This window comes from Paralichthys olivaceus, chromosome 9, assembly GCF_024713975.1.
Source record: "Paralichthys olivaceus isolate ysfri-2021 chromosome 9, ASM2471397v2, whole genome shotgun sequence".
In the NCBI taxonomy this organism is placed as follows: Eukaryota; Metazoa; Chordata; class Actinopteri; order Pleuronectiformes; family Paralichthyidae; genus Paralichthys; species Paralichthys olivaceus.
This window is the reverse complement of record NC_091101.1, coordinates 19,655,880-19,680,703: the sequence shown is the minus strand read 5'-3', so window position 1 is coordinate 19,680,703 and position 24,824 is coordinate 19,655,880. Positions and strand designations below refer to the sequence as shown.

General features: G+C 39.5%; 1 protein-coding gene across 13 annotated transcripts in view; it reads left to right on the top strand.

The window, feature by feature from the left end:
* diaph2 (diaphanous-related formin 2) overlaps positions 1–24,824 on the top strand; it is a 323,897-nt gene that overhangs the window by 21,193 nt on the left and 277,880 nt on the right. For 11 of the 13 annotated variants that reach the window (XM_069531060.1, XM_020083264.2, XM_069531063.1 and 8 more), the window contains one exon: positions 6,540–6,560. The exons of the other annotated variants lie outside the window; for them this stretch is intronic. In XM_069531060.1, coding sequence (XP_069387161.1) covers positions 6,540–6,560 — 21 coding nt within the window. The remainder of the gene's footprint in view (positions 1–6,539; positions 6,561–24,824) is intronic. 13 annotated transcript variants of the gene reach the window in all.

Sequence of the window (24,824 nt, the reverse complement as noted above, 5' to 3'; positions counted from 1 at the left end):
TAACTTGATCCTGTGCTGTATTGCTTGCTTTTTCATCCTTACCTGCGCACCCTGACTTCTGTCATTGTCTCACGCTCCACTCTTCATGCTCAAGCCCCATATCTTTGATTGCAATTTTGATTTTATTTTTCTTAATTGTTTCTCCTCCTCTGTCACAAACCAAAGGCTATAAATTGTAGTCACTCACTCGCTCAAGTCTAGGTGGATGGTCACTGCTTGCTCAATTGTGTGTTCGCATGAAGATTGTTGGTTGTCCACTTGTGAACATGCATGAGTGTTTTTGCCTGGTGGTGGTCCGCTTAGTTTTTTGTTTCAATGAAGTCCAGCGATACAACGATTTTAAGCAATGTTCAGCATAAGCCCATGATAAGCCTGTGTTTAATTTGAATTAAAGAGGCCTTCACCACACAATTTTATTTCTGCTCTTTAAAACAATTTTGACAGACTTCATTTATATTGAGAACAATACACATTAGGATCATACTGCCCATTCATGTAGTGTAAAAAGGGACTTGATACATCATCACTTAAATCCAAAATCCGCAATAAAAAGTACTGCTTGCCTTTTTGACTGTAATCCATGAATGTATGATGATTTCTTGAATCATCTTTTTAGTCATGGCCACCCTTGTCAGATAATATTCACATCTTCACTGAAGAAGAAAGTGATATCTGTCCCCACTGCTTCTCAAACTGGGCAGTACTCTCTTGACATCATCATTCATTACCTTCCTCATTGTTATGGTAATTAACTGGCATTATTGATAATGATGATTATCAGAAATGATTGAATTCCTCACAGGGCCCATTATGCTTTGCAAGTGCTGATATTTTATTCAAATGAATAATGTAATCTGTGTAGTCAAAGGAAGGAGGACAATATGCAATGACTGTCAGCTCCCTGCTATTACTTTTAATAGGACCGAAGGAGGGGGACGGTTGAACGTCAGTGATGATGTATCTGCATACACAGATTCAAGCATGTGCACACACATACAGTTACACTACAACACTTGTACATCAACACACTATGTTACATACTGATAATACATCAAGATGACTGAGCCTAGACTTTGATACAAATATGGGGGAATAAAAAATATATCAGCCGATATATTTTAAAAAGAAAAAATTGTCAATTATTCCTAATTATCAAACACCTATGATATAGGTATGTAATTAGGCTTGATATTTTAGACAAACTTTATTACAAATAACTATAAATAAAAATATCAAATACGTAAAACTTGAAATTAATAAAGAAAATGTACATATCCTGTGACATTTGTTTACATTGAGACACCTCTTTATTTTTTATTCTGTACAAAAGTGTTCATATTGGCAAACGCAAGCACTGATATGTACCAATAATACTGAAACGTCTGAAAGGCTCATAGTAGCAAATATGATTGACCAACAGATGAATCTGTCTGGTTCTTACTATTGGTGTAACCATGTCTATCTAAGACTCTGCTGAAGACTGGAGGTTGCTAGAAAAACAAACTACAACAACTGATTTTCAATATTTATATTTTACCATTAAAAAAAAATAAAACAAGGGCTGCGCGATATATACAAAATTTACCGTCATCGCGATATCAACATCAACATATTGTAAAAGACTCGAACTGCGATAAATAGTGTTACATGTGCCATGCACCCCCACTGCTCTAGATAATAAATTAACGATATTAAGATAATTGATGGGCCTGTCCAGGGGGTTTCCTGCATAGAGATTTGCGAGCCGCCTCCGCCAAATTGTTTGAAATGACACTGATGATCACATAATAAGAAATAGTGTATTTCATTTTTTCCAGTGTCTGCATAGGCTACTCACTGTATGGGTTCTATGTTAGTAGTGAACCCAAAGCGGAAGGACTTAAACACTGTATACTTACTAGTAGGGATTTGTTTATTTATCACAAAAGTTATATCATCATCGCAACATTCAACAACGTTATTGCATATCGCATGTTTTCCTAATATCGTGCAGCCCTAATCAGAATGACATTGGTTTAGGCTTTAGATCCGTGTGTCTTTGTAAGGCAGGTTTCATGTGTTAATGTTTGAAAGTAACTGCTTTGTTTTTGAAAAGTTGTCCAGTTTTTAAGCATTATCTGGGGCTAATGGTGCTTGTGGTTGCTGATGTGCATGCAGTGTGGAGTCGAAGAGAATATGTTGCATTGGGAATGAAAATGGTGATGTGTCCTGGACAAGTTGGTGTGTCTCTGTTTTTCTGTGGTGCTCTCACTGTTGATCTGACTCAATCTTTTTCCACCAAAGGCGTCTGCAGCATTGTGAGATTGCACTTTGGGGGTTTAGAAGAATTTCCTCTTTGTTTTTGTTTTATTCCAGATGATCCCAGTAGAACATCTGTCAAGATAATAGTTTTTGATCTTACTCTTACAGGAACATGTTTTGAAAACTTATATTTTATTGCAAATACAAGCGGGACATTCATGAATGTCACCAGCTCTCTTAAGCTGCTTTCAGACATTCGCTGATCCTCCATATTTTCTCTGGAGAAGGTGCATGTGTGAACGCAAATGTCCGAGTGAGACACTCTGCAGTTTCTACTAACTTTATCCACCTGGCCTCTGAGAATAAAGTTTTTAGAAATCCAGGAGTAGTCGACGTGTGAACACAGTAGGGGATGCCCCTCTGGATTCACTGCAGGCGAGCTGATGACACTTCCAACATGCGACAGATGCAAAAATGAAAAAAAAAGAGGAAAACACATTGAGGACACAGAGGAATGTGTCAAGAGAAATTTGATGATAAGAGCTGACGTCGGTGTCGGGGTGCTGTAATCTAAATCATGTGATCTACACAGCAGAGTTAATACGTCACTTCCTGCCTCTGCCTGCCACACCTGACTGCTCCACCTCTCTCCTGAATAATACGGGGCATTTGTTGCTGTTGTGCAGAGAACCCCCCCTGCTGTGTTCTGCATGTTTGAAAGGCAGACTCTGGGAAAACTCCAGACCCAATTCTCTGGGTTTTACCTTGAGTCATGTCGGCTTCAGACAACTCTTTCTTTCTCAGCCGACAGCTGAGCGAGACCAAGTTTAAATCAGTAAATACTGTGGTAACAACAAAGTGTTGTGACCCATTTTTCTTGTTTGGCTCTGCCGATTATTTCCCAACCAAAAGTAAGCAAAACATTTTTTTTAAGGGAAATTTTATTATGAATTGCTTTAGGTGCTTATTGTTCCCTTCAGAATATACAACATTTTGTGTGTATATTCTTCATTCATGCATGTTGATATACCACAAAGGCTACAGCACTGTGCTTATATAAAGATATCTGAATGATAGCGAATATGAGAAAAGGGTGGTTAGCACTCTGTTTACTCTTAAAACAATTTATCTTTCAAATGAAAGTCAAAGCCTTTTTCCCCTCCCTTGTGAATTGCCACCTCTCTATTGGTCTATCACAGGGCAAGATTGAGAACAGACAGGAATGTCTTTTCAAGGGAGACTTCAACATTGACCCCATTCATCTGAATATGAGCCGTGTTTCAATGGTATCCAGCCCCGCTTTTGCAGGAGTGTGTCTGTGGACGTCCTTGACCATCAGCTTTGCATGAATCGTTGCCTTTCTCTCTAACCTCATTTCTCGTTCTTTCTTCTGTCTGTAACTGTGTGCCAACCTCATTAAAACTGCCTAATTCCTTCTACACTAATACAATTGCTTATTTGTCTGACATCTACTTTTTCTACAGGCAGTGAATATTTTCTTGTTTAAATGTGCTGTGGCTCAGCAGCAGGAGAAACAATGATGGCAGAGTCTGGCTGAGGGGATTGTCCAGTGTTATTTTTATTTGGATGATGTTTTGTTTGATGTGACCATCAATGTGCCACCTTGTTCTCGTAATGGGGCCTGACCATTACTCAGTTCATCCAGGCCCTTTATCATTATGTTAATAATTTCATTTTGACTATTTATTAGCACTGACTGATAAATTATTTTCATTGACATAGAGAAATTAAAATGTGTAATACACACTTTGCATAACAATTTCTGGGACACGATGAATTGGAAAAAAAAATAAAATAATAATAACGAGTCGTGCATTCACTCAGGGTTTTTAATACCATAATATACCGCTTTAACCGAAGAAAGCAGAAAAAACTAATGCTGAATGTTCCCTACCATTTTTTCCTTTATGATCAGACTGTAGCCTTCAGCTCTGTCATATAGTCGCTGTGAACTGAATGTTTCACTCCAGTTTACAATAGAGATGATGCTTTACCACATGTATAGAAAACCATGTTTAAAACAGTTTGAACTGCTCCCATCCAACCTAGTATGTTTTTGCACAATATACTAAATAATATTGTTTCATTTTGGAATCTGAAAATATATCAGATTTGTGTAATCTTCTAGCAGCTTCCCCCTCTAACAACATTACCTGGAGGCAGTGAATCTGCCGCTGAGGGTTCTGATAGAGACAGATGTCTGTGTTCTTCATTCAGCTTCAGTGTTTATATATTATCTAGATATTTTAGATGTGTTTATATTATGGAGCTATATATTGTAGTGACAGTGCTGCTGTAAACATTATTGTCGCAGCTCCCAAAAATCGAAATCATACTAATACTGTCTCCTATTTTATTCCTGAGAAATAATAAATATTGCCACAAGTTTAAGTTGTGGATGAGTCAAATTTAAAGTAATACAGTGGTAAAGTAATCGGACTGACTGGAGTAATAATTACACTGACACATTACGGCATTTATATACATATAGTTATTTGTCAGCAGTTGTTCGAGAACAAGGTGTTACGTTGTATTCAACATGCAAACTTGTTAATGAAACTATGCTGTTCCCCTCAAGCTCTTCCCTGTCTGTGTGAGCAGCCTCAAGATGCTGTCTGTTATTTGGTCCAACTGCTCTAAAACAAGATTCAAATATGTGTTATTTGAATTACAGGCATCAGCATCTGTGGAATATATCTGTGTTCTGATTGAACAGTGTGACTGATTTTTAAGTTTCTAGCCGGCAGTAATGCGTAATACTTGTAAATCTTGACTTAAGTATCATGCAGTGAGGATGATCTAGTCTTCATTCTCACTCGAGAAAAGAAGTATTTCCATTTTACAGGCTAGAGAAAGAGGAGAGTTCCCCTGTCTCATACAATGGGCAGAAGCTCCACCACAGCCCCGGCTCCTGACATACTTTAATGTCAATGGGACACTTTGAAGTCCTGGTGGGAATGCCAGAGCCACATTTGAGGAGGCAGCAGACCCTACTGGGATACTATAAACTGACAATCTATCTGAGCTATGTTGTTGTATAGCCTAACCTACTGTTGTACAGCAACTGGTTGATTCATTCCTTCGAGGTACAAATGCTCAGAAAAATCACTAATTGCATTGTAAGATTCATCATTCAACTTCTGTGTCAAAGTTCTTATTACAAAAATTTCAATATGCAAATTATAACACAAAAACTGCATGCAAGACCTTTAAACAGTGACATGCTGCACTGGAGAGGAAGAAATATGTGGACAGACGGTATGATTAAAAAGTAGTATGTGCATGGTCAGGTGGCAGCATGCGTAAAACAGACTTTATGGTGATCATAAACTCCTGGTAAAGGGACGGTGAGGGGGAAATCAAGCATCAAATCGCCACAGACTTGCAGTTTGAAACTGACAATAAAAGAAATGGAATGGGAGATTAGAAGAGAATGAAAGGAAGAGGGCTGGGAAGTGGTAAAAGACTAGTAACGCAGTGTATTCTGTAACTTCCTGCAGTCAAATGCATTTTCTTGGAAACATGCAGCAGTCAAAGAGAAGCTCAGTCACAGATTAGAATACATTTACTCCGCTGACAGACACCCTCCAACTGTGAAACAAGCTCCACAGTTGCAGTAATAAAATACGCTCCTGCTACCTGTCACTGTTGACAGATAACAAGGTTAAACTCTTAGAATCGTGCTGACTGCATGTGCTCAATGTAGTTCTGCCACACAAATTTGACACTTGAAGCCCAGTGCTAATGGCAGCTGATTGATTTCAGACCAGGAAGACACTCTGTGGCCTCTTTGTCCACACAAGCCTCTGTTCCTTTTCTGGGATGAATCTTTGAGTCTATGTCAGTCAGTCACAAGCACAATCAAATTTCACCCTACTCTTATAATAAATCGTTAAATATTAGCATGTTGACTCATCACTTCCACAGATGCTGTTGCCATGTATTGATAATACCTTTTGCTTCGCGAGCTTGCTTCTCTTAATGTTTTTATTCATCTGCATTTCATGTATCTGTTTTATTAAGAATTTTAAAATTGCAAAATTGCAGCTACCGAACACAGACATAATCTTCAGGATGCCATTATTATGAAAGTTCTCTGGTTGGCTTTTACAAATGTTGTTGTATTGTCTGTGCTATAATTGTGTGAAAGATGTTTGATGTCACACAAGTTACGCCAATGCCTCAACATGTAATGGAGAGGACTCTACAGCCTACTAATAATTGTGCTATTTGTGTCTTTTTGCACATTAACCTTCTCCGCTGATCGCTGCATGCAGATAACTGGGAGCAAAGTTCCGGTAAGTAGCCCATTATTTATTTGGCTTCTAAAACTTGTTTTTTCTATGTCTCTCCCCCCCTACACACATACATACATTTATATCGTTTTGGAACATTGTCAAGGAGCGAGTTTCAGAGTGTGCTAGTGAGGTCATTTTTATGGCCTGGATTTTTTATTTTCAGCACTGATATTGCTAATGGTTTATAATTTGGAAAGGCTATAAATTGTCAGCACAATTCTTGCATGTAAATGGCAGCACTTTCAAATGAAGGATTTTGAAATTATACAGAACTGGAAGGCTTTTTGTTGGTTTTTGCAGTTTCTTTTGAAAGAGATTGCAGTGTAACACCGATTAGCATATCAACAAAGAGATAGCTTTTACACAAACGCTTATAATCTGCAATTTAATCTGTTTATCAAACACAGTGCATTTAGGAATAGTGGACACTCCACCATAACCCCTGAGCATACAGCTGTAAACGGTGGGAGAACGATCTCATATTGTTTTCTGCCTTGAACAGATATATTGACATCTTAATTTAGTAAAAGTATTCTTGACAAAAATAATGCTGGATATCATTCAACAATTTGCGACAATTGCACACCAGTCAAATTTTTGATGTTTGAAGTCACCTGACTCTAATCTCAGTCAGTTCCAGTTGATCAGTCACTGTCAAACAGTTAAGTCACTGCACCTCATAGTAAAGTTACATTTGATTAAAAAACTGAATGTGAAAGCTGGCTGGAATTTTTTTTGCTAAACATTAACTTCTAAGCTCCCAGTGAAGGAGGTTCTCTAACATTAAGTGGACTTGACTGTTGAGAGGAAGATGGCTGTGCTTCTTCTAACACAGAGCGACTCTCAAGTTTCATCAAACTTTACATTTTACCGTTCAAGGCAGCAATGTCCTTTTTGCATATGTTACATTGTGCATTGAAGCCGACAAAGTGGATCCATGCCTTTGTATCTTTGTCACACATTGTTGTTAAGCCTCTCAAATACAACTCATATGAGCCCTGTCTCTGGGTGTATGTCTACAGCCATTCATTAGCAGCAATAGATCATGATTCAAGCTTGTTGTATTCTTATTGGCTCACTGTTACTGATAAGATTTACTTCTTAGGTATCAAAATTCGATAGTATCCAAGCAGCTAGGTCAGTTCCAAGTGTTGAAGGCTGGGACCCAGTCTAAGGCTTGATGTTTGAACTTGCATATTACAACATCATTTTCTCATCTTTTCACTTCACCAGATAACCAAAGATATTTTAAATGATTTCTTGTTGTAGTGGCAAAACTTTATAAGCAACTGGTACAGTGTTGGCAAATGAATGTGGCGCCTAGATTACTTTTTTTTTCAGTGTCTGATATTTTTTTAAGGTGGAAAAACAAGGACCGCTCTGCTATTGGTTTTAGCAAATGTTGAATTATCACTTTAAATGGTATTTCATTGCCTTTTGAGAGCTTTGAAAGGATTAAGAGGACTGTGAAGCTTAACTGGAACACACACAAGGTAAAGCAGCACACTGTGACCTGGCTTTTGCTCTGTCCATGCTCTCAGACTTTGAAGCATTTCATAGAGACGTTTTGTATCGATTGCATTTTCTCCTTCTTTGTCAAACGGTTCTTTTGTGCTTGGTTATTTCTGTGGGAAGAGTGGGTTTTCGGCTTGGCCTTTATGAACATGGATGGAGTAGGTCTCGATCAGCAGCAATGGTCACATTGTGTTCAGTAAATGGAATATGACAGCATTACCCCAGCTTGTAATCATGACTGCTCATCCGAGATGTGAAGGCCTACTTTCAGACGTTCTGCAAACCATGTCAAAAGGTGCTAGGGACCCAGTTTGTCAAGAAGTTTCTAAAACTCAAGTGCACACTGAAGCATCTGACCTGGCCTTTGGAACCTCTGTGTCAATCCTGCAATATGAGGTATGGTTAACATAGTGGTAGTTCGGGGATGTCATTCTTGAAGGCTCCACTGAAAGAGGAAAAAGCAGGGAAAGAATTTAGCCTGGTGAGCCGATGGTGGGCTCTCTGCTTTGCTGGCAGATTCCCATTTTCACGCTGTCAGCGTGCGTCAGTGGGTTAGAGTGCTCTCAGGTGTGCTGGAAGGCGAGTATTAGTTAAGATTGTCCATAGGGAACACACAACTGTAACTCCTCTGTCTCAGCCATGAAATCTCTCTGGCACTTTCCCCTCTCCCAGTAGAGATTGAGGGGAGAAAAAGAGGACTGTGTGAATTGGTTCTAATCCAGTCTGAGCAGCGTGTAAGTGTGCAACATTGCTAAGTCTCATACGCTCTCTTCACCTCCTTAAGCAAGATTGAGGGAAATAAGAGCAGCACGCATATAGGTAACAAGATGCCTGCAGTTCCATCTGAACTCTCCAGATAGACCAGACACATCTTTTGCAATGTGTTGCAGCTGCCTGTTGACCACTACGACGACTGCATCATTCTCTTCAGATTGGTCTGATTCACGTCACTAGTCGGGGGCCATGTTGTAGCAATCCATCAATGACTCCTGCCGTGTTAGTGTGAAAGTCGACTTCAGTCTTCTCTGCACTACCATTGACAAACTCTGCAGCTCAGAGGAATGCTGCTGAGACCATGACAGTCTATGTGTCAAGTTGTGTGCTCTGTGAGTTGAAATGCAGCAATCTCCAGACCACGGGGGGATGATCAACATCTGCGTGGACTGGACAGATGATGCTGATCTCCATGTTAACATGCTGGTCAGCTCTGAGATGTTGGGCAGTGGTCGTGCAGTTGTATAAACTCTCTGTGTATGGTCGTCAGTAGCAGATTAGATCAAGGATTCAAGAACAACTCAGACTTGCGAGAAAAGGCTAAACCTGCTGTTGGCTGCACAGTAGCTGCTCTAATTCATAGAAAATGTTCTTCTGAAACCACAAGTTTAGCTCATTTTAATTGCTCATCCCTGGCTGTATTGTTGTGCAGATGATGATGTTTCCAAATTTAATAGTTAATAACAATGTAGAGTTCATATAGGAGATGCCACAGTAATAATTAGAAAAATTGTGTTTTAGGAATTTACATGAAATAGAGATAATTTATAACATATTCAAATTCCCCATAGTGGGACTAATACAGGATTATATTCATATGTATTCTCCATAAATGAATGAAATTAATACCTTTTGCTGTTGCATGATTGAATGATTTTGTTTTAAGTTAAGGTGACTTATCTGTCGTCCTGTTACTGTTGAGAAACAAAACAAGGGACAAGGAATAGCCAGTGAAATAACTTTTGTAGAGGATTGCCAAGCATCTGTGTTGGAAATCAGGACGGCAGAAAGAGAAAGTTGCATTGATATGAGCACATACCTGGCTCATCTTTAACTCAAATTAAGTGTTTGCTCACTGTGCCAGGAATGCTTACGAAGGTCTCTTATAAAAAAGGAAAGAATATGGTGAGGCTGAAAGGAAGTCAAGGCACCCTCCCTTCTTGATTCTCGTCTTTACCTTTTAAAACCACATGCCTGAAAATACTTTTTGTTTCAAGCAAGCTATTAAACCGGGTCCTGCAGGTTGAGCAGATTTGATGTGGCACATGTCCTTGGTGCTTTAAAAGAACTGCAATGAAAAATTAATCATGTGCCTCCCATGCCCTGAGCCAGTGTTCACCATTGATTCTATCTTAAATTAAGATCAAGGAAACATGCACTGGAGGGGACTGCTTGAATAAGATGTTTCTTTGATTGGCTGAAAGCTTCTTTTAGAGTTAATCTGATGAAAATAAAAAGTTGTTTGGGACTAAGATGAGGAGAGATTTATTTGATAAACTACTGTTAAATATCTTATCTAGAATTCTGGAGTCATTCATCGTTTTTAATGGATACATCGAGTATTTCCTGCTTCATCTACTCATATGCATTTCTTCCTGAGTGGCAAACACTTTACAGCTTTGTTCTTTTATTGGGAGGTTGGGGATCATAGAGGTGTGTAGGACTTTCTTTGCTACGCAGGCAACGTATGGTTGAGACCTTGCAATTTTATATAAAGAACCCAAATATTTCCCAAGATAAACAAGCAATTGGCAGTGGAGGGAAAGAACCTCCCTTTTTTAATATGAAGCAAACTGCAGTAGAACCAGTCTCGGGGTGGGCGACCATTTTCCTCAACTGGTCTCATTTTAAGTGGATGAGTAGGTGTAGACAGGAGAAAGAAAGGGAGAGAGAAAGAGTCTTGGGTAAATTTTGTTCCATCGAGTCATTCATTTAAACTAACATGTTCTTCTTACTGCAACCAAGTTATATTGAATACATCAATTTGATGGTCAGTTATGAGATCATTTATTGATTAATAAAGATTTAGATGAGTGACCTTATATTCAATAGTTAACATTTAACATTTTGGTAATGTTATAATTTATTCTTATTAGTCCTCTGTTTCTTTGATTGAATTCATTTAGTTGCTCTGGGACAAATACAGACTCTATGTGGGTGACTGCTCTAACACAAGTTTAGATATGCGTGTATGACTAATGCTCTGCCTCCTGGTCTTAACTCAGGGTTGTCACGGCTCTGGGTGTCAAATAATGCTGCATCCAAATGCTGTCTCTTCTAATCAAACCTGGTTTTCCTCAAAAGGTTTGCCAGTCGTCTACAAAGCCAACATTGACAACTGGTGGTTAAAAGATGACATGTAGCTAAATTAGTCATCACTGGTCAGATGATTTAAATTGGTGTTGTTAAAGTTGATGTTAAAAACTGTTTCACTGTATTTATGTTTAGCCTGCAGTTTAAAATAATTAGGAAATGTGTTAAAATGAGTTATATACAAATAAGAGTAAGGCTTCACCTGACCATCAGTTATACTTTCCTATAGCGCAGCTCAATGATGACAAACTAAAATTAGCAATTTTTGTTTTCACCTCAATTTGGAATTATTTGTTGACTTACTTATTGGGACATGGCTAGTAAGCCTCTCTGTCAAGATTCTGTGAATCCAGACGGAATTAGAGAAAGCGCTGAAATCTGAATAATAAATAAACACTTGTGCTGGAGCTTCAACTGTTAAATACCTTTTAAACATATATGAAATTTAAGTTTAAATTTGAAGTAGATATACTAGTACACTTAATGAGCTTAATAGTGGAATAGCTCAGGCCAAATTTGTCATGTAATGTTAAACTTTACGGTCTACATAAGATACATCAATTAATGTTGCTAGTTTCTGCCAAATAGCTTGTCTTGGGGCGTTCATGGTTGGATTGACCTTTGTGGGCTGTGTAAGAAGCAAAATGCTTACTGTGACAGAGGGTGGGCTGTGTGGGAAGGATTAAGTCAACACCAGCTCCCACAGGGGAAGAGAAAAAGAGGTTACTTTTCCATCAGCATTTGTCTTTTCATTTTTCCTTTTTTTATCTTTTCATTCGTTCCTTTCTTGCCATCTTTTCTCCTCACACACCTCCTCTCCACACCCATACAACATGCATGTTTTTTTTTCAAAGGCAGAAACAATCATTCCTCTTCAATCAGAAGGGGAGACCTGGATCTTGTTATTTTGAAGGCAACATGAAAGATGGAGTGGGCACAGTATGCTGATATTGAATTGAACATTGCTTTATAGTCCCTCTGTATTTGTGTTGGAGTGTGCGCATGCTTGTATATCTGCGTGTGTGGTAAATAGCTCTGTTTCTCCATGCAGTTCCGATAGACCTGGATATTACAGCTTGGATTTAGATATTGTGCAGGAGAGAGTATATGATAAAGTATGGGGGGGAGAGGAAAAAATAGGATTCTTAGTTCTGTTGATTGCTTATCTGTGATTTTTATATACTGTATTAACACATCCCTACACCAGTGATGGAGCTTGTGAAAACTGGCTATGCTCTCAGTTGTACGTCTCTCCCCCACAGCTCTGTCACACACTCAACGGCACTGTCGACATGCTCAGCTCGGCAGGAGGCTGCTGAAGGGCCGCATTAGGCTCCATAAACTTTATAGCATATTTTTACAACCCGCCTCTCTGTATGCATCCACCATCACATCCCATCGCATCTGCTTTAACTGTTCACACAGCTGTGAAATTCCGTGTATCCCCATGTTTTATGGTTGCCTGCTCCTCCAGTCACTCCCGATTTCTTTATTTGCTTCTTTAGCTTTTTGATATCCCTCTCTACATCTGTGTATATTTAGGAAGTTATTTGCTTTGCTTGATGGAGTTGTCTGCTTTTTCAAGATGTGATCTCTATGAAATGTGGACTGAAACATATGAGTATGTCAAGATTTGCATGGAGAACGCTTGCAATGGGTGATAATGCACTTCTGCTCATAACCTCGCCAGGCTCTGTCTCTCCCTTGTGTATCTCAAGTTGATCTGAATGCAGGCTTCATACTGACAATATGTGGACTTTCATTCCAATGTGGGCAGTGTCCACATCAGCAAATGCAAAAAAAAAAAAAAACCCTGTTGATGTGTTATATCTGTTTCACAGCTGACACGGTGCATTGTTTAAGTACAGGAAGGACAAAAGAAGAGAAACTGTGGACAGGGACCTGTGGTCAACATAAGAGGAAACTAATGCCGCTGTAGCTGTCGTGTTTGGAGAGAGTCGCATTGATGGCCTGTTTATAATCCTTCTCTACTTTTGCAGTAAGCCCACCATGCCCTATGGGAGCGCCTTACTGCTCAGCCAACTAGTCCACTCAGCACAACAGAGTGCTAACAAGGTATAGTCTCTGCCTATCAGCTACAGTGTCTTCATAGTGCTGTCATACTTCGAGGCACAGAAGTAAAGCCACATAATCGCCTCATCAACAGCCAGGTTCCCCCGATTCCCCAGACAGCTCTCTGCAGTAATGATTGGTGACATGATCAAGGCCAGATCACTAGCTGTGTTATTGTTTGGCTTGCAGTTTCTTTTCTAAGGGTGCTCTGGAGAGATGGGCCACAGTTTCAAAATGGCAGCCTTCAAGCTGTATCACTGTTTAGCTGTTTACTGGCAACACGCGGCTGGCCCTTAATGAATGAATAAATGAAAATATGAATGAATGAATAGAAAAAAATATCCATGTGCCTAATATCAGGTCTCAGGCTGCTATGACTTACTTCAAGCTTGGTTTCTAAAGCATCGGTCACATGCACCGGAGAATGATGGTTTTACCCAGTGTAAGTTTGCACTCCCTCTTCATGCTTGCTGGTTGGTTGGTCTTAAATTGCCAGCTGGTTGCAGTTTTTTGCAAATTACATGCCCTTGTCTCTTTCCACTGTACACTGCCAAAGTTTGAAGCTGTGTATTAAAGAAAAAGAAAATTACAGAGTAGGTCTTTAGGGATTTTTCACAGCAGTGCTGATGGAATTGGATTGTTGTGTATCATTTGGATTGCCATAAGCACCATAGCCGGTCATGCATGGACGATCGTCTGCCTCATATTAAGACAGAGGCGGCAACAGCTTCAGTTCTCCAGCCAGTGTTGTAGTACTGAAGGCCGGCACTTGGTGGCAGTCGATGCCCACTGAATTGGCCAGTTGGTGCAGTGCAAAAGGACTGAAAGCCCCATTGTTATGGAATTGACCAAATGGGTTTCTCTTAGCCCACAAAATACACAACTGTGTACACCACTAATCACATTTGTTAGATGTTTGGTCTTTAAAGAGGAGAATAAGTGTGAAATGACTCGACGCCTTTAAGAGTGGTCTGTCTTCTCTGGTCAACTCTTTAACCCTCCCACTATAGACTATAGAGAGAGGGAAACCAGGATGGAAAGGCACATTCATTATCATTATTTTTCAAAAGTGAGACTGTCTCTGACATGACGATGGCAAACTACTGCTGCCTGTACTTGTTTTTCCTTTAACACTTCACCTACATAATCAAGGCTTGTAAGAAAGCATCTGTTACCTTACCTGCTATTGATAACACATGTTTATCGATAACTCTTTTTTGCAGTCAAACCTGAATTATTTATTAGATCAGCCCCACACTGATACATATGATGACCCTTACCAACAACAGTTATGCTTCCAGAACCACACCATTGGTATCACACCCTTTCTTCCCAGTTCTCTGAGTATATCCCTGTGCCTCAGACTGACACCACATCACTGTTGCACTCTCTTTGTTTATTCAATCACAGTTTCTTTCCCTCAGAGAGATCAAGATCAAACCTCTATTTCTTTTCTGACGTCACCTTTTCATGCAAGCTATATTTGCTTGTTGACACTCTGGACATTTTTCGGTCACGTGTTCCACTGAAACATGGTCCTGGCTGAGTATGGCTTTCATTTACTGCCCAGGTTTCTTTCCAGCATAGACACCTGAGACAGAGAGTGGCAGGAAGGCGTATCTTCACTCCCCCACACATGCTGTGCTCACTATTTTGACTTCCTCTACCTTGTCATTCAGCTCATGTGCCCTCGCTAACATACCACATCCATTTTTAATGCACAGCCATATGATGGTCTTGTTTTTCTTCAGGTAGAGGTGCCAAATAAATCAGAGTAAAATAAAACAAAAAAACCTTCTTCGCTGTAGATATCATAGGCTTTTATTTGGTGGTCAAAATGTATCAAGCATGTCTTTTGAATGGGGCCAATTACTAGATATTGGCCTGAGGCTGAACTGATGGTAAATGTATGGTGTTCCAAATGGTGATGCCCTTGATGTTGGCTATAGACCCAGCATGTGAGGTGACATCCAATCATGTTGAGATGTCTGACCTGTCTCTTTATGTCCTGAGTGGTTCTGAGAGACGATCTTTTTAATACTGATTGGGTGGATGTCTTCTTCATACCTGAGACGCCGGCCTTGAGCACACATTGTGTGCCACTGGATGTGATTAAAAAAAAAAAGCAGGACCTTACAATGCAGACTCCTGATGTGTATAATTACACAGTCATTTAATAAGACAAGCAGCAAATTCAGTGTCATGTGTGAGGTGTTTTTCTTCTTTCCTGTCAAGATTTCCCATGTTACCTTTCAGTTGGCTGTCTCTGCTGCCGACTGGTGTTGTTTGCTAGATTGTTTGTGTGTCACATCACATGTCTCTGTGTGAGGAGGAGGAATTTGCCACCACAAAAGAATGAAATTGAGAGGAAAAAAGTTCCTTCCGAGCCCTGCAAGTAGAACAAAAGAGCAGAAAAAAAATCTTGATGTTATTATGCCGGCAACATTTTCTGAGCTTCTGATATAAATGAACTAAGGGTTCTAAAATTGTCATTTGAATTATGCCTTTCATCTCCCCTTGGTTTTTAGTGAAGCAGTTCAGCCCAAGTCTCTAGTGAATGTTTTTTCTTACCCTGTTTGCATTTCTGAACAAGCGCCATAACTGTAATGAATTCTATTATTTTAAAACCAATTACTGTTAGTTGGGAGCTTTTCACAGCCGTTGTCGTGCTCTCTGAGGAATAGTGCTGTTGCAGTGTAGACTGCACTCAAACCTGATGGTATTTCTTCCTATTTCCCAAACCACCCATACTAATGTAGTTTTCTGGTGTTACTATACAGTACATCCTCTATACACGGCACAAATGTTCATATGAACTGGAGTTAAAGGAATCAAAGCAATGAAGGATTTAGTTGTTTGTGTAATCGGTTGAATTCTCTGCATTGGAAAAACAAGGAACAGTGCTTTTCCATGGCCATGATTGCAGGGGTAAAACTCATGATTTGCATCTTTGATAGTTTTTTCAAAGTTTTTAATTGTATTTTTTTGAGGTTTTTAATAAAAAGGGAATAAAACACTCAAGTCCTGACCGATATATTGTCTTTTCACTGTCACTGCAATATGAACATGTGGAATGAACACATTACAAAGAACTGCCTGGAAAAAATCGGCAGCATTACCTGGAGGCAGTGAATCCACATCAGCAGCAGAGGACAGAAGACAGAGGAGAGGATGATAGTGACAGATATGTGGTCTTCATGCAGTGTCACTCAGTCACTATATTGACATTTTACCTTAGTTTCCAGAGAGATGGTGTTGACTTTATATAATATACTGACAGTGATGCTGTAAACATTATTGTTGTCACTCTAGATATATAACAATATACATTGACAGCTTTAGGAGTAGATGGTGAGACCATAGAAAAAAATCCCAAAGAATTAGACATCTCACACTATGATTTCACTTTGAATTATCTGTATGTTCAATCAAAATTCATTCAAAGAGAGGGTGACAGAAAACAAAACAGAAAAGCCAGCAAATTGAAAGAAAAAGAATAACACAGAAAGGCTGAAAAGGTGGAAACGTGCATGGGATATAGGGCATATGCTGATTGGAAATTCTGAAAGGCTTTTCATCCTTTGCCTTTTATTTTATTATTTGTAATTAATGCTTCATGGTCTAACAATAGAGTCTAGTTCAATCTCATGTTAGGCCACGGTGTTTTCCTTTGTTCTTAGTAATTATATTTAGTCGCGACCACCAAAGACTTGGACAGACACTTTTACGACACCATTACAAAGTTTCCTTTTGACGCTGCTCTCCATTATTTTCTTTTCTAAGCACAGGACTAATTGGATCCTGCTTCCGCGCATTGCCTATGTTTGGACGTGGACTTTTTGTTCACTTTTTCCTCTTAGAGAACTTGCTTCAGCTTCAATCACCAGTAGGCAAGTTCCAAGTTACATACTTGAAAGTTATGGTGAACTCAACAACTTGCCATGATAAGCATACATTATGTTGCAATATGCATATACTTACACGCAGAAACAGAGTGAAGGAAAGAGAAAAAGTGAGGTTAGACAGGTTCATTCATTAAAAGCCAGCCACTCCTTCCGCCCTAAAGATTGATTTATAGCTTATTTAATAAGCTGAAAGGTTACCTCAAAACAGATTTTCTCCATAATTGACCAATTTAGTGCTGCTCGATAAGCATTCATGTCAAGCTGTGATGTTGTCGTACTTCTGTCTATCTCCATGCCCTCCACTCTTTCATGTGTCACCACTGATATTACATTGTCACGATAAGTAATAAGAGGCAGTATGAAATATTCAACATGTTGTATTTTGCATGTTAACAGGGTGGGGTCCAAAACCTGGGCACAATGGCTGCAACATTAGTTAGCATCACTGAATGTTCTCTTAATTAGCCCACTTTGCCCAGCAGCTGTCTGCTATTAGAGTCCTTTGTTCCAGATGTTATCTCATTAGACTGGCATTGATCATCCTAATGACTCCAGGAGAGATTATTGGTCCACATTAGTGTGACCTGCCTGCTCCCTCGTTCCCTGAGGTCAAACCACACTACCTTCGCCCATCCATATGTTCAGTTGATGGGTTAAGTATGGCGGCCATTTCTTGTAGTCATACGCACATGTATGTGGAACGCCAACAAATGTGAAGCAGGAATGAGCCAAAATAGTGCTGCATGCTGGTGCAGACAGGGTATTTTGTGGACATTAAGCCCATTCACAGTGTTTGTCAGTGGGCTAATGCCAAGTGTACACAATTCCCTGTCTGTTTATTGGCCCCAGTGTCCTTGCAGAAATGGATTCTTTTTGTTTTATAAATGGGTGGACTGAGTTCAAACTCAATTTCATTTTGTTTCACATCATGTTCCAGTTTAAGAGACGGAGGGAAGTCTGTCTAGCCATTACCTCGTCTGTGAGAGTAAGGTTGTCTGAAGCAAGGATATTTGACATCGTGTACTTTTATATTCAAAGCATTTAATAGAAACACAATTCAGCATTTGGAGTTATAGTTGGTGCTGGGTGGTGCCACATATATTTTTCGAAAACCAAAAGCTTATATTTTGTGCTTGTGTGTTTCGGTTTCAGGTTTGTCTCTCTGTGTGGATGTTTTGCTGCAGTGGTGTAGTGATGGATAGACACAGGGCATTTGAGTCCTGATCTCACACTTTGGTTTTTGTCTCAGTATCTTTGTGGACAGACAAGGCTTTGCCAGGGCATCGCTGACAGCTGAGAAGCAAGCAGTTCCCTCCCCTGCCTCTACAATCACAGAGCACAGAAGAACACACAAATTTCTGTGTCTCTTCTCTTTGTTTCTCCTTCTTCTGGACTCAAAGCTGGCTGTCTCTGAATTCTGCTAAGCCAGTGGAGCATTTTACATTCATTCTGAGAGAGTAAGCGCAAAGATCAGATTAATAATAGAGAGATGTAGAGGAAGGTGAAAGGTTGATAGTAGGATGGGTAGAAATTAAAGAAGAGTTTGGCAAAGTGATGCTAAACTATTTTTGGGCAGCACTCTCACTCCGTTACTAAAAAGGTAGATGAACTTCAATCACCCATTCACAAGACTTTATATAGACTAGGAGACTAGAACAACTGAAATTGAATCACATAGTCCAAAAAATGTCACATTGGAGGTACTGATAGCAACAGCTGATATGTGCATGGCTGTTAAAAGGGAAACGTCCACCGTATGTCTGTGTCCCATTTTGATGAGCTGCTGCATCACTCAATCTTTTAAAAATTGGACAATAGCAACAACAACAAGGGAGTAAACCACCATTAAAAGGTGTGTAAACACTGTTTTGTATTAAAATAGTTACGTAAACAGTGTATACCTGCATTTGCCCGCCAATACAGCCCTGGCTCTCCTGCCAGTCCCTCTTTCTCACTACTCAGCAGTGTAACTAATCCTGACTTGACCGATTCCAGCAAACGACATTGTAAACCTTTCTTCTGCACCTCAATGTGTCTCTGTGGCCTCCCAGTTTCTGACTTTTCTTGCTGCAGGAACACTGTTGTATTACTTGGGGCCTTTGTTTTATACTGGAGACTCAAATGTGCAGTAAAACAATCTTTCTTAATTGCCTCCATCTCAGTGGCCCAGTCTCCCCAAGTTTTTAGGCTCCACGGCCTAATGAAAATGGAGAGGCATCAGTTTAATTATAATGTACTTGCCTCTTATCGAGGAGAGATTGTTTTTATTTGGAGCTCTAATGAATTTCTCATCAGTTTCTTATTAACATTGTGCTATCTGGGGGTCAAGTGGAGAAGCAGCCAATTCCTTGGCTTTGTTCTCACTGATGGACAAGTATTTGTACCTGTGTTGACTTGTTTACTTGTTAAAACGGAATGGGAACAAAAAGCTACATCTTCCTGCCATCTAGTACCATGCAATTGTGTTCTTCAGGTAAAGTGCAATGTGAATGTACCATTTTTTGTGAAATCATTTTAATTTAGGAAGCCAGCTAATCTCAAAACAACCAACGCATCAATGGCTCCGACGTGTTCAGAAACATGATGGTTGACGGATAAATAACAGTGGTTTAATGTGTATAAAGAGGATCAAAGCAACATTGCAAATGTTATGGATGGACTACATATGTAGCATGACATACAGTTTGATCATAGAGCTTGATCACTGCAGACATTTAGTGATAATGGCTAAATTCCATTCAACTGCTTCAATCTCAGGATCCTGGTACACTGTCACCTTTCATGAATTGGTAACAGCTCTGCTTTTCCCACTGTAGCCGTTTTCAGAGTGGTGGAGCCTGGGTAGGGCATACATGAGTCTGCAAAAAGTTAAGCAAAGTAATTTCAGGAAACTCTCCAAAGCTGTTAATGTCTGTGAAAAAGGCGGAATGTATATTTTTCCAGTCTTTAGACTGTGGTGGTTATGAATTGAATAGGCCAGAGTGCTGAGCATTAAAATGAGGAGATGAAATGATAATTTGACATTCTTATCAATGACCCTGGCTGTATGTGTCATAGCTTCCTTAACCTAAAACCCATTTGGAACTAATCTAATGGGATATGAAAGGAACATAATGATGTGTGGGGCCTTGTTATTTGCCTTTGTTCACAAAACACTTCCCTAGTTTATTGCATTTTACGGTTGAAGGGCTTGATCACTAGTATTATGGCTTTGTAAATGGGAGTCAATAAATTACCCTCTGATTAAAGACGATGCCCTCACTTTAGGTGTGAGAGCCATTCGCTATGCATGGTTAGCACAAGTCTTTTGTGTGTACTAGCTTAATCACTTTAATTCCTCTTTCATTTTTGCTCCCTTCATCTCCATCACTCTTGTCCCTGACAGTTGAACATGGCACAAACATTTTTTATGTTGAGTTCGGGAAAGCTTTTAGGTGCAGAAATGGGCGTTCACATGCATTTAGTTCACTGTTATCTCTCTACAAAGCATCATTTCTATGAAATTGCTAACATCCCAACTCATATATGCATAAATTAAAGGATAAAAAGAGAGCAAACACAATTGGTTAAATGACCTGTTATATTTTATGTGACTGAAATTTACCCTTTTCTAAACAATAAAAACATCTTATTTACTTGAGCCAAAAATGCAAATTTGTTATTCCTGCATGCTTCACAAAGCATGTCTTTCTTCCACATAGTTCTTTTAAACTCTGCCTCATGATTACTGGTTGTCTCTCCATCTTATTCATAAATGCAGTTCTTAACTTAAAACACGAAGTGCAGTTTTGTGTTATGGAAAAAACAAGGATGTGGTAAATAACAAGACAGATGGTCCAGGTCTGTTGACAGAAGTTTTATGCATGGCAACATGGGAAGAGAATTGTAGTGCATTTCTGCTGACCGCCATGCTTTGGGGAAAAAAATGCTGACCTCCTTCCCCCAGCCCTCTGGTTTGTTTCATGCATCTTCAAACCTCAGTCACACTGATTGATACACAGTGGAATAGCCTCAAGCTTTATTTTCACATGAAAAACCAAACAAGTTCCCAGAAGAGCAGACGACTTGCAGGCCGTTATGGGACTGAGGAACCAAATCTATGCAAAATAATTATCTGTTGCACCCCAGCCGCAACTCCATCCCTACACCATTCTCTGTGTTCTGTTAAGAAATATGAAAATTAAGAAATCAAAGCAAAGATAAATTAAATGTGACAGGCATCACTTATTGATCATATCTGGGTACGATTTGGGATTTGTTTAACTAAGTAATGGCTGTATAATCAGTCTGCTGTTGCATATTGAAATTCATTAGAATACACTATGCCTGAATAGGATTATTGGACATTGAAAATAGAGACAAAGAGGTGTTCTGCATGTTTTACTGTGCTATAGCATTTGTATGGGTTCATCGATTACCAAGATAATTAACAATCCAAGAGTTTGTCCAGCTACGGCAGTTTACCAGTAAGGTGGTTTTAACACTTCACAGACCAGTTGTTTTCTGTTTTGTATTCTCAATGACTGCAGTGTGTTTGTGCGCAGTACCAGTTGCCCATCCTCAGTCTAAAGACTGCTAGGTTAAGGTTCTACCCCCTCAGTCTGGATTAGTCCCACTGCTGGAGGAGGATGAGTGGAGGGAGTCAGGAGGATAATGCGGGCATAGGGTGAGCCCAGGGGCAGCCAGCAGGGCCCAGCTAGGTGGATCTTCTTGTGGTGCTAAGCCTCTTAACTTGCTCCATCCTTATTGGTAAACTCCTCTCACTGGTATATCTCCATTGCCTTTGCTTCAGTGTGTGAAAAGCAATGTAGGTCCTATTTCCTGTGGCCACATAGTAATCAACTTCCGAGTCTAAGTAGATTAAAACTTGTGGGAGTTGTGTGATGATCAGGCATATTTCATTAAATTTCATTAGAGTGCATTTGCATGTTACCCAAAACACTTATGGTAGTCCATGGAATAATGAGAAATTGGCTCATTTGAATTTCAATAAATGAAGTACAATGTGTCTTCAGTGGCAGACTTAACACCACGGAGAGCAATACACTATACTCTGTAGGAGACTGAAAGCTTCCTCTGCCTGTGTCTCTCTCTTTCTACATATTCCTCTTTTCTCTTACCAAATAATACCTGGTTTATAGATATGCCTCAGTGTTGGATCACATTGTGTGAAGATATGTTTAATATCATTAAAACGTGAGGTGGCAATGGCCACCAGCGTTGGAAAAAATGGCTATAACATCAAAAATAAAATCAGTAAATGACACTGAGCTTGATCGTTGTTTTACTTTAAACAATCAGGACTAAAGGCTGCTGTTGCTTGGCATTTGGCCGCAAGTTGACTGGTACTAATTTAGGTGGAGTTTTTCATTAATGCCTCTGCAGCAGAAAAATAGCACCTCATACTAATATCAAACAGTTGTCAAGCATAATTGATACCTCAGATGGTTGAGAGTGCAGCATCAAACTTGTGGTTAATACCTGGTGTAAGCGGTGCGAGCGCCATGATTTGACTTTCAAGTTTGGCGTGTTGCTGGGGAATTCATTAAGCAGGAGGCAAAGGTACAAATGGTAGCGGTTTCTCCACATTGCAGTGCGCCAGCTTATGATGTTGTGACAGATGTCACAGGACACATTGATGCTCCATATAAATGCTTTCATAAGTTACAGCACAGGCACAGATATGTTTGTTACCATCTGTTGCTATGCCTTCACTCAAAGCTCAGAAAAGGGTGTATCCAAACTTGTTTATTTGCTGTCAACAGCCCCCCCCCCCCAGCACTAGACTTTTGTTAACAGACACAGACAAGTCTTGCTTGTCAAATTATATGCCAGCACCCCCAACACACACTCTTCTACCTCTGCCCCTTTATGTCTTCCTCCCTCTGACTGGCCTCTCAATCTGCTTAAAGAACTGGTGCTGGGCTGTGGGGGATGTTTTCACCATGTAGGTTTAAACATGTATATGAGAGGAAATGAAAGAAGAGCAAGAGAGAAATGAATTCCAGAAGTTTATCAATATGCATATGTTAAGGTATGTTTGTTTCTGTTACTGCGAGTGCAGTGTTGCTCCAGGTAAACATTTGATGCCTGTCATTCTGCTCTAGTCCTGCCACTATAAATAGAAATCTTTGTGCTGCAGTTCCTGGGGGCCTTTGTACCCTTCTTCTTTTTCTCCTCATTTTTCTCCCCTGTTCCTCTCCTCTCCTCTAACACGTCCTCTGACACTGTTGATGTCTTCCCATTCATTAAATAGCCATATTAGGATGCAGCACTATTACGATTGAATAATTCAGTTCGGCCCAATCACCCACATCAACAGTACACAGGAATGGTTATAGCTATATGCCTTCACATTCATGATTTGATTCATTCATTTTTGATAATTGATGAATAATTCATCATGATCTTAAAATGATGTCTTGGATTTGTTAAAAATGAAGAGATATTTAATCTGCAATGATCTGAAATGAAACTAACAAGTCCTAAAACAATAAAATGTTTTGTAAATCTTCTGGATTCTTTCTGTTATCAGAATTAACACTGATCGATGTTTTGTTGTTTGAAGAGCGAGCTAGCATCTATAACTTTCAGCACAATCCAATGTTTCCATCAGAATAGGAAGAGATAGAAAAAAAAACATAACATGCTCCACTGCAATTACCAAGTACTTTGTGACAAAGTGGGTAAACAAGAAATAAGAGCGGGTAATTCTCAATGTTTGAAGGTTTTTGTCTGACAGAAATGAAAATATGAGAAGGAAAACAACATAAATGACCGAAACAAGCACCAGACAGAAGCTCAGCGATGCATTGACAAAACTGTTTGTTACTGAGGGTCTGTAATATGTTTACATAAAACAAAACAAAAAAACAATGTAGCTTCAGGTCTTAATTAGCACCAGTGCTTTTTAACATAACTAAACTATGGGTATGCTTATTTACAGCATCAGTTTTATTAAATACTCTGTTAAATTGAAAACACGCGGCGAAGCAGAATTTCGTGGCCATGAAGGTAATTTGCAGTAGGCTCAGTAAATCAGCCCCCAAATCTAAATAATAACATTTGCCGAGTGCTTGCCTTCCAAATAATTACCATCAAGTGGGACGTGACGGCAGGAGGCACCAAGGGCTGATGGGAGCTCATCAGGGAGGCCAGCCGTTTACTGCAATAGACGCAAAGACAGTCTGCTCTCCCTCAGGTCCCCCTACCCACACCCTGAGATTCTGACTGTGGTGTTCTGCTAATTAACACAATGAAGATGAGTTTTCTGCCACAGTTGTCTTAACCAGTGTTCAGGTGTGCCTGAACCCTCATCTGGCTTAATGCCAGTAGGGGCTTTTGTAGTGTCTCACAATTTGGAGTACCACTTGCTGTATATTATGTTTTTGCTTTACTCACGTAATTTTCAGTTTTTTATTTCCTTGTTGCTGAAATACTATTTATTTACACATACTTTTTCCATAAGACAATAGATAATTGCATTTATTTATTCTTCACTGCACCTGTCTTTATACCACACATTCCATCTTCTCAGACATTTATATGAAAAGACAAAATATTATGTTTTGCTGTATATTATGTACAATAGATGAATTTGAGGAGTTTCTTTTACATTGAGCTCATTGTAAGGACTTTAAGTAGCAGCTCCTTGACCAGGAAGGGGGGGGGGAGAAGGTAATTA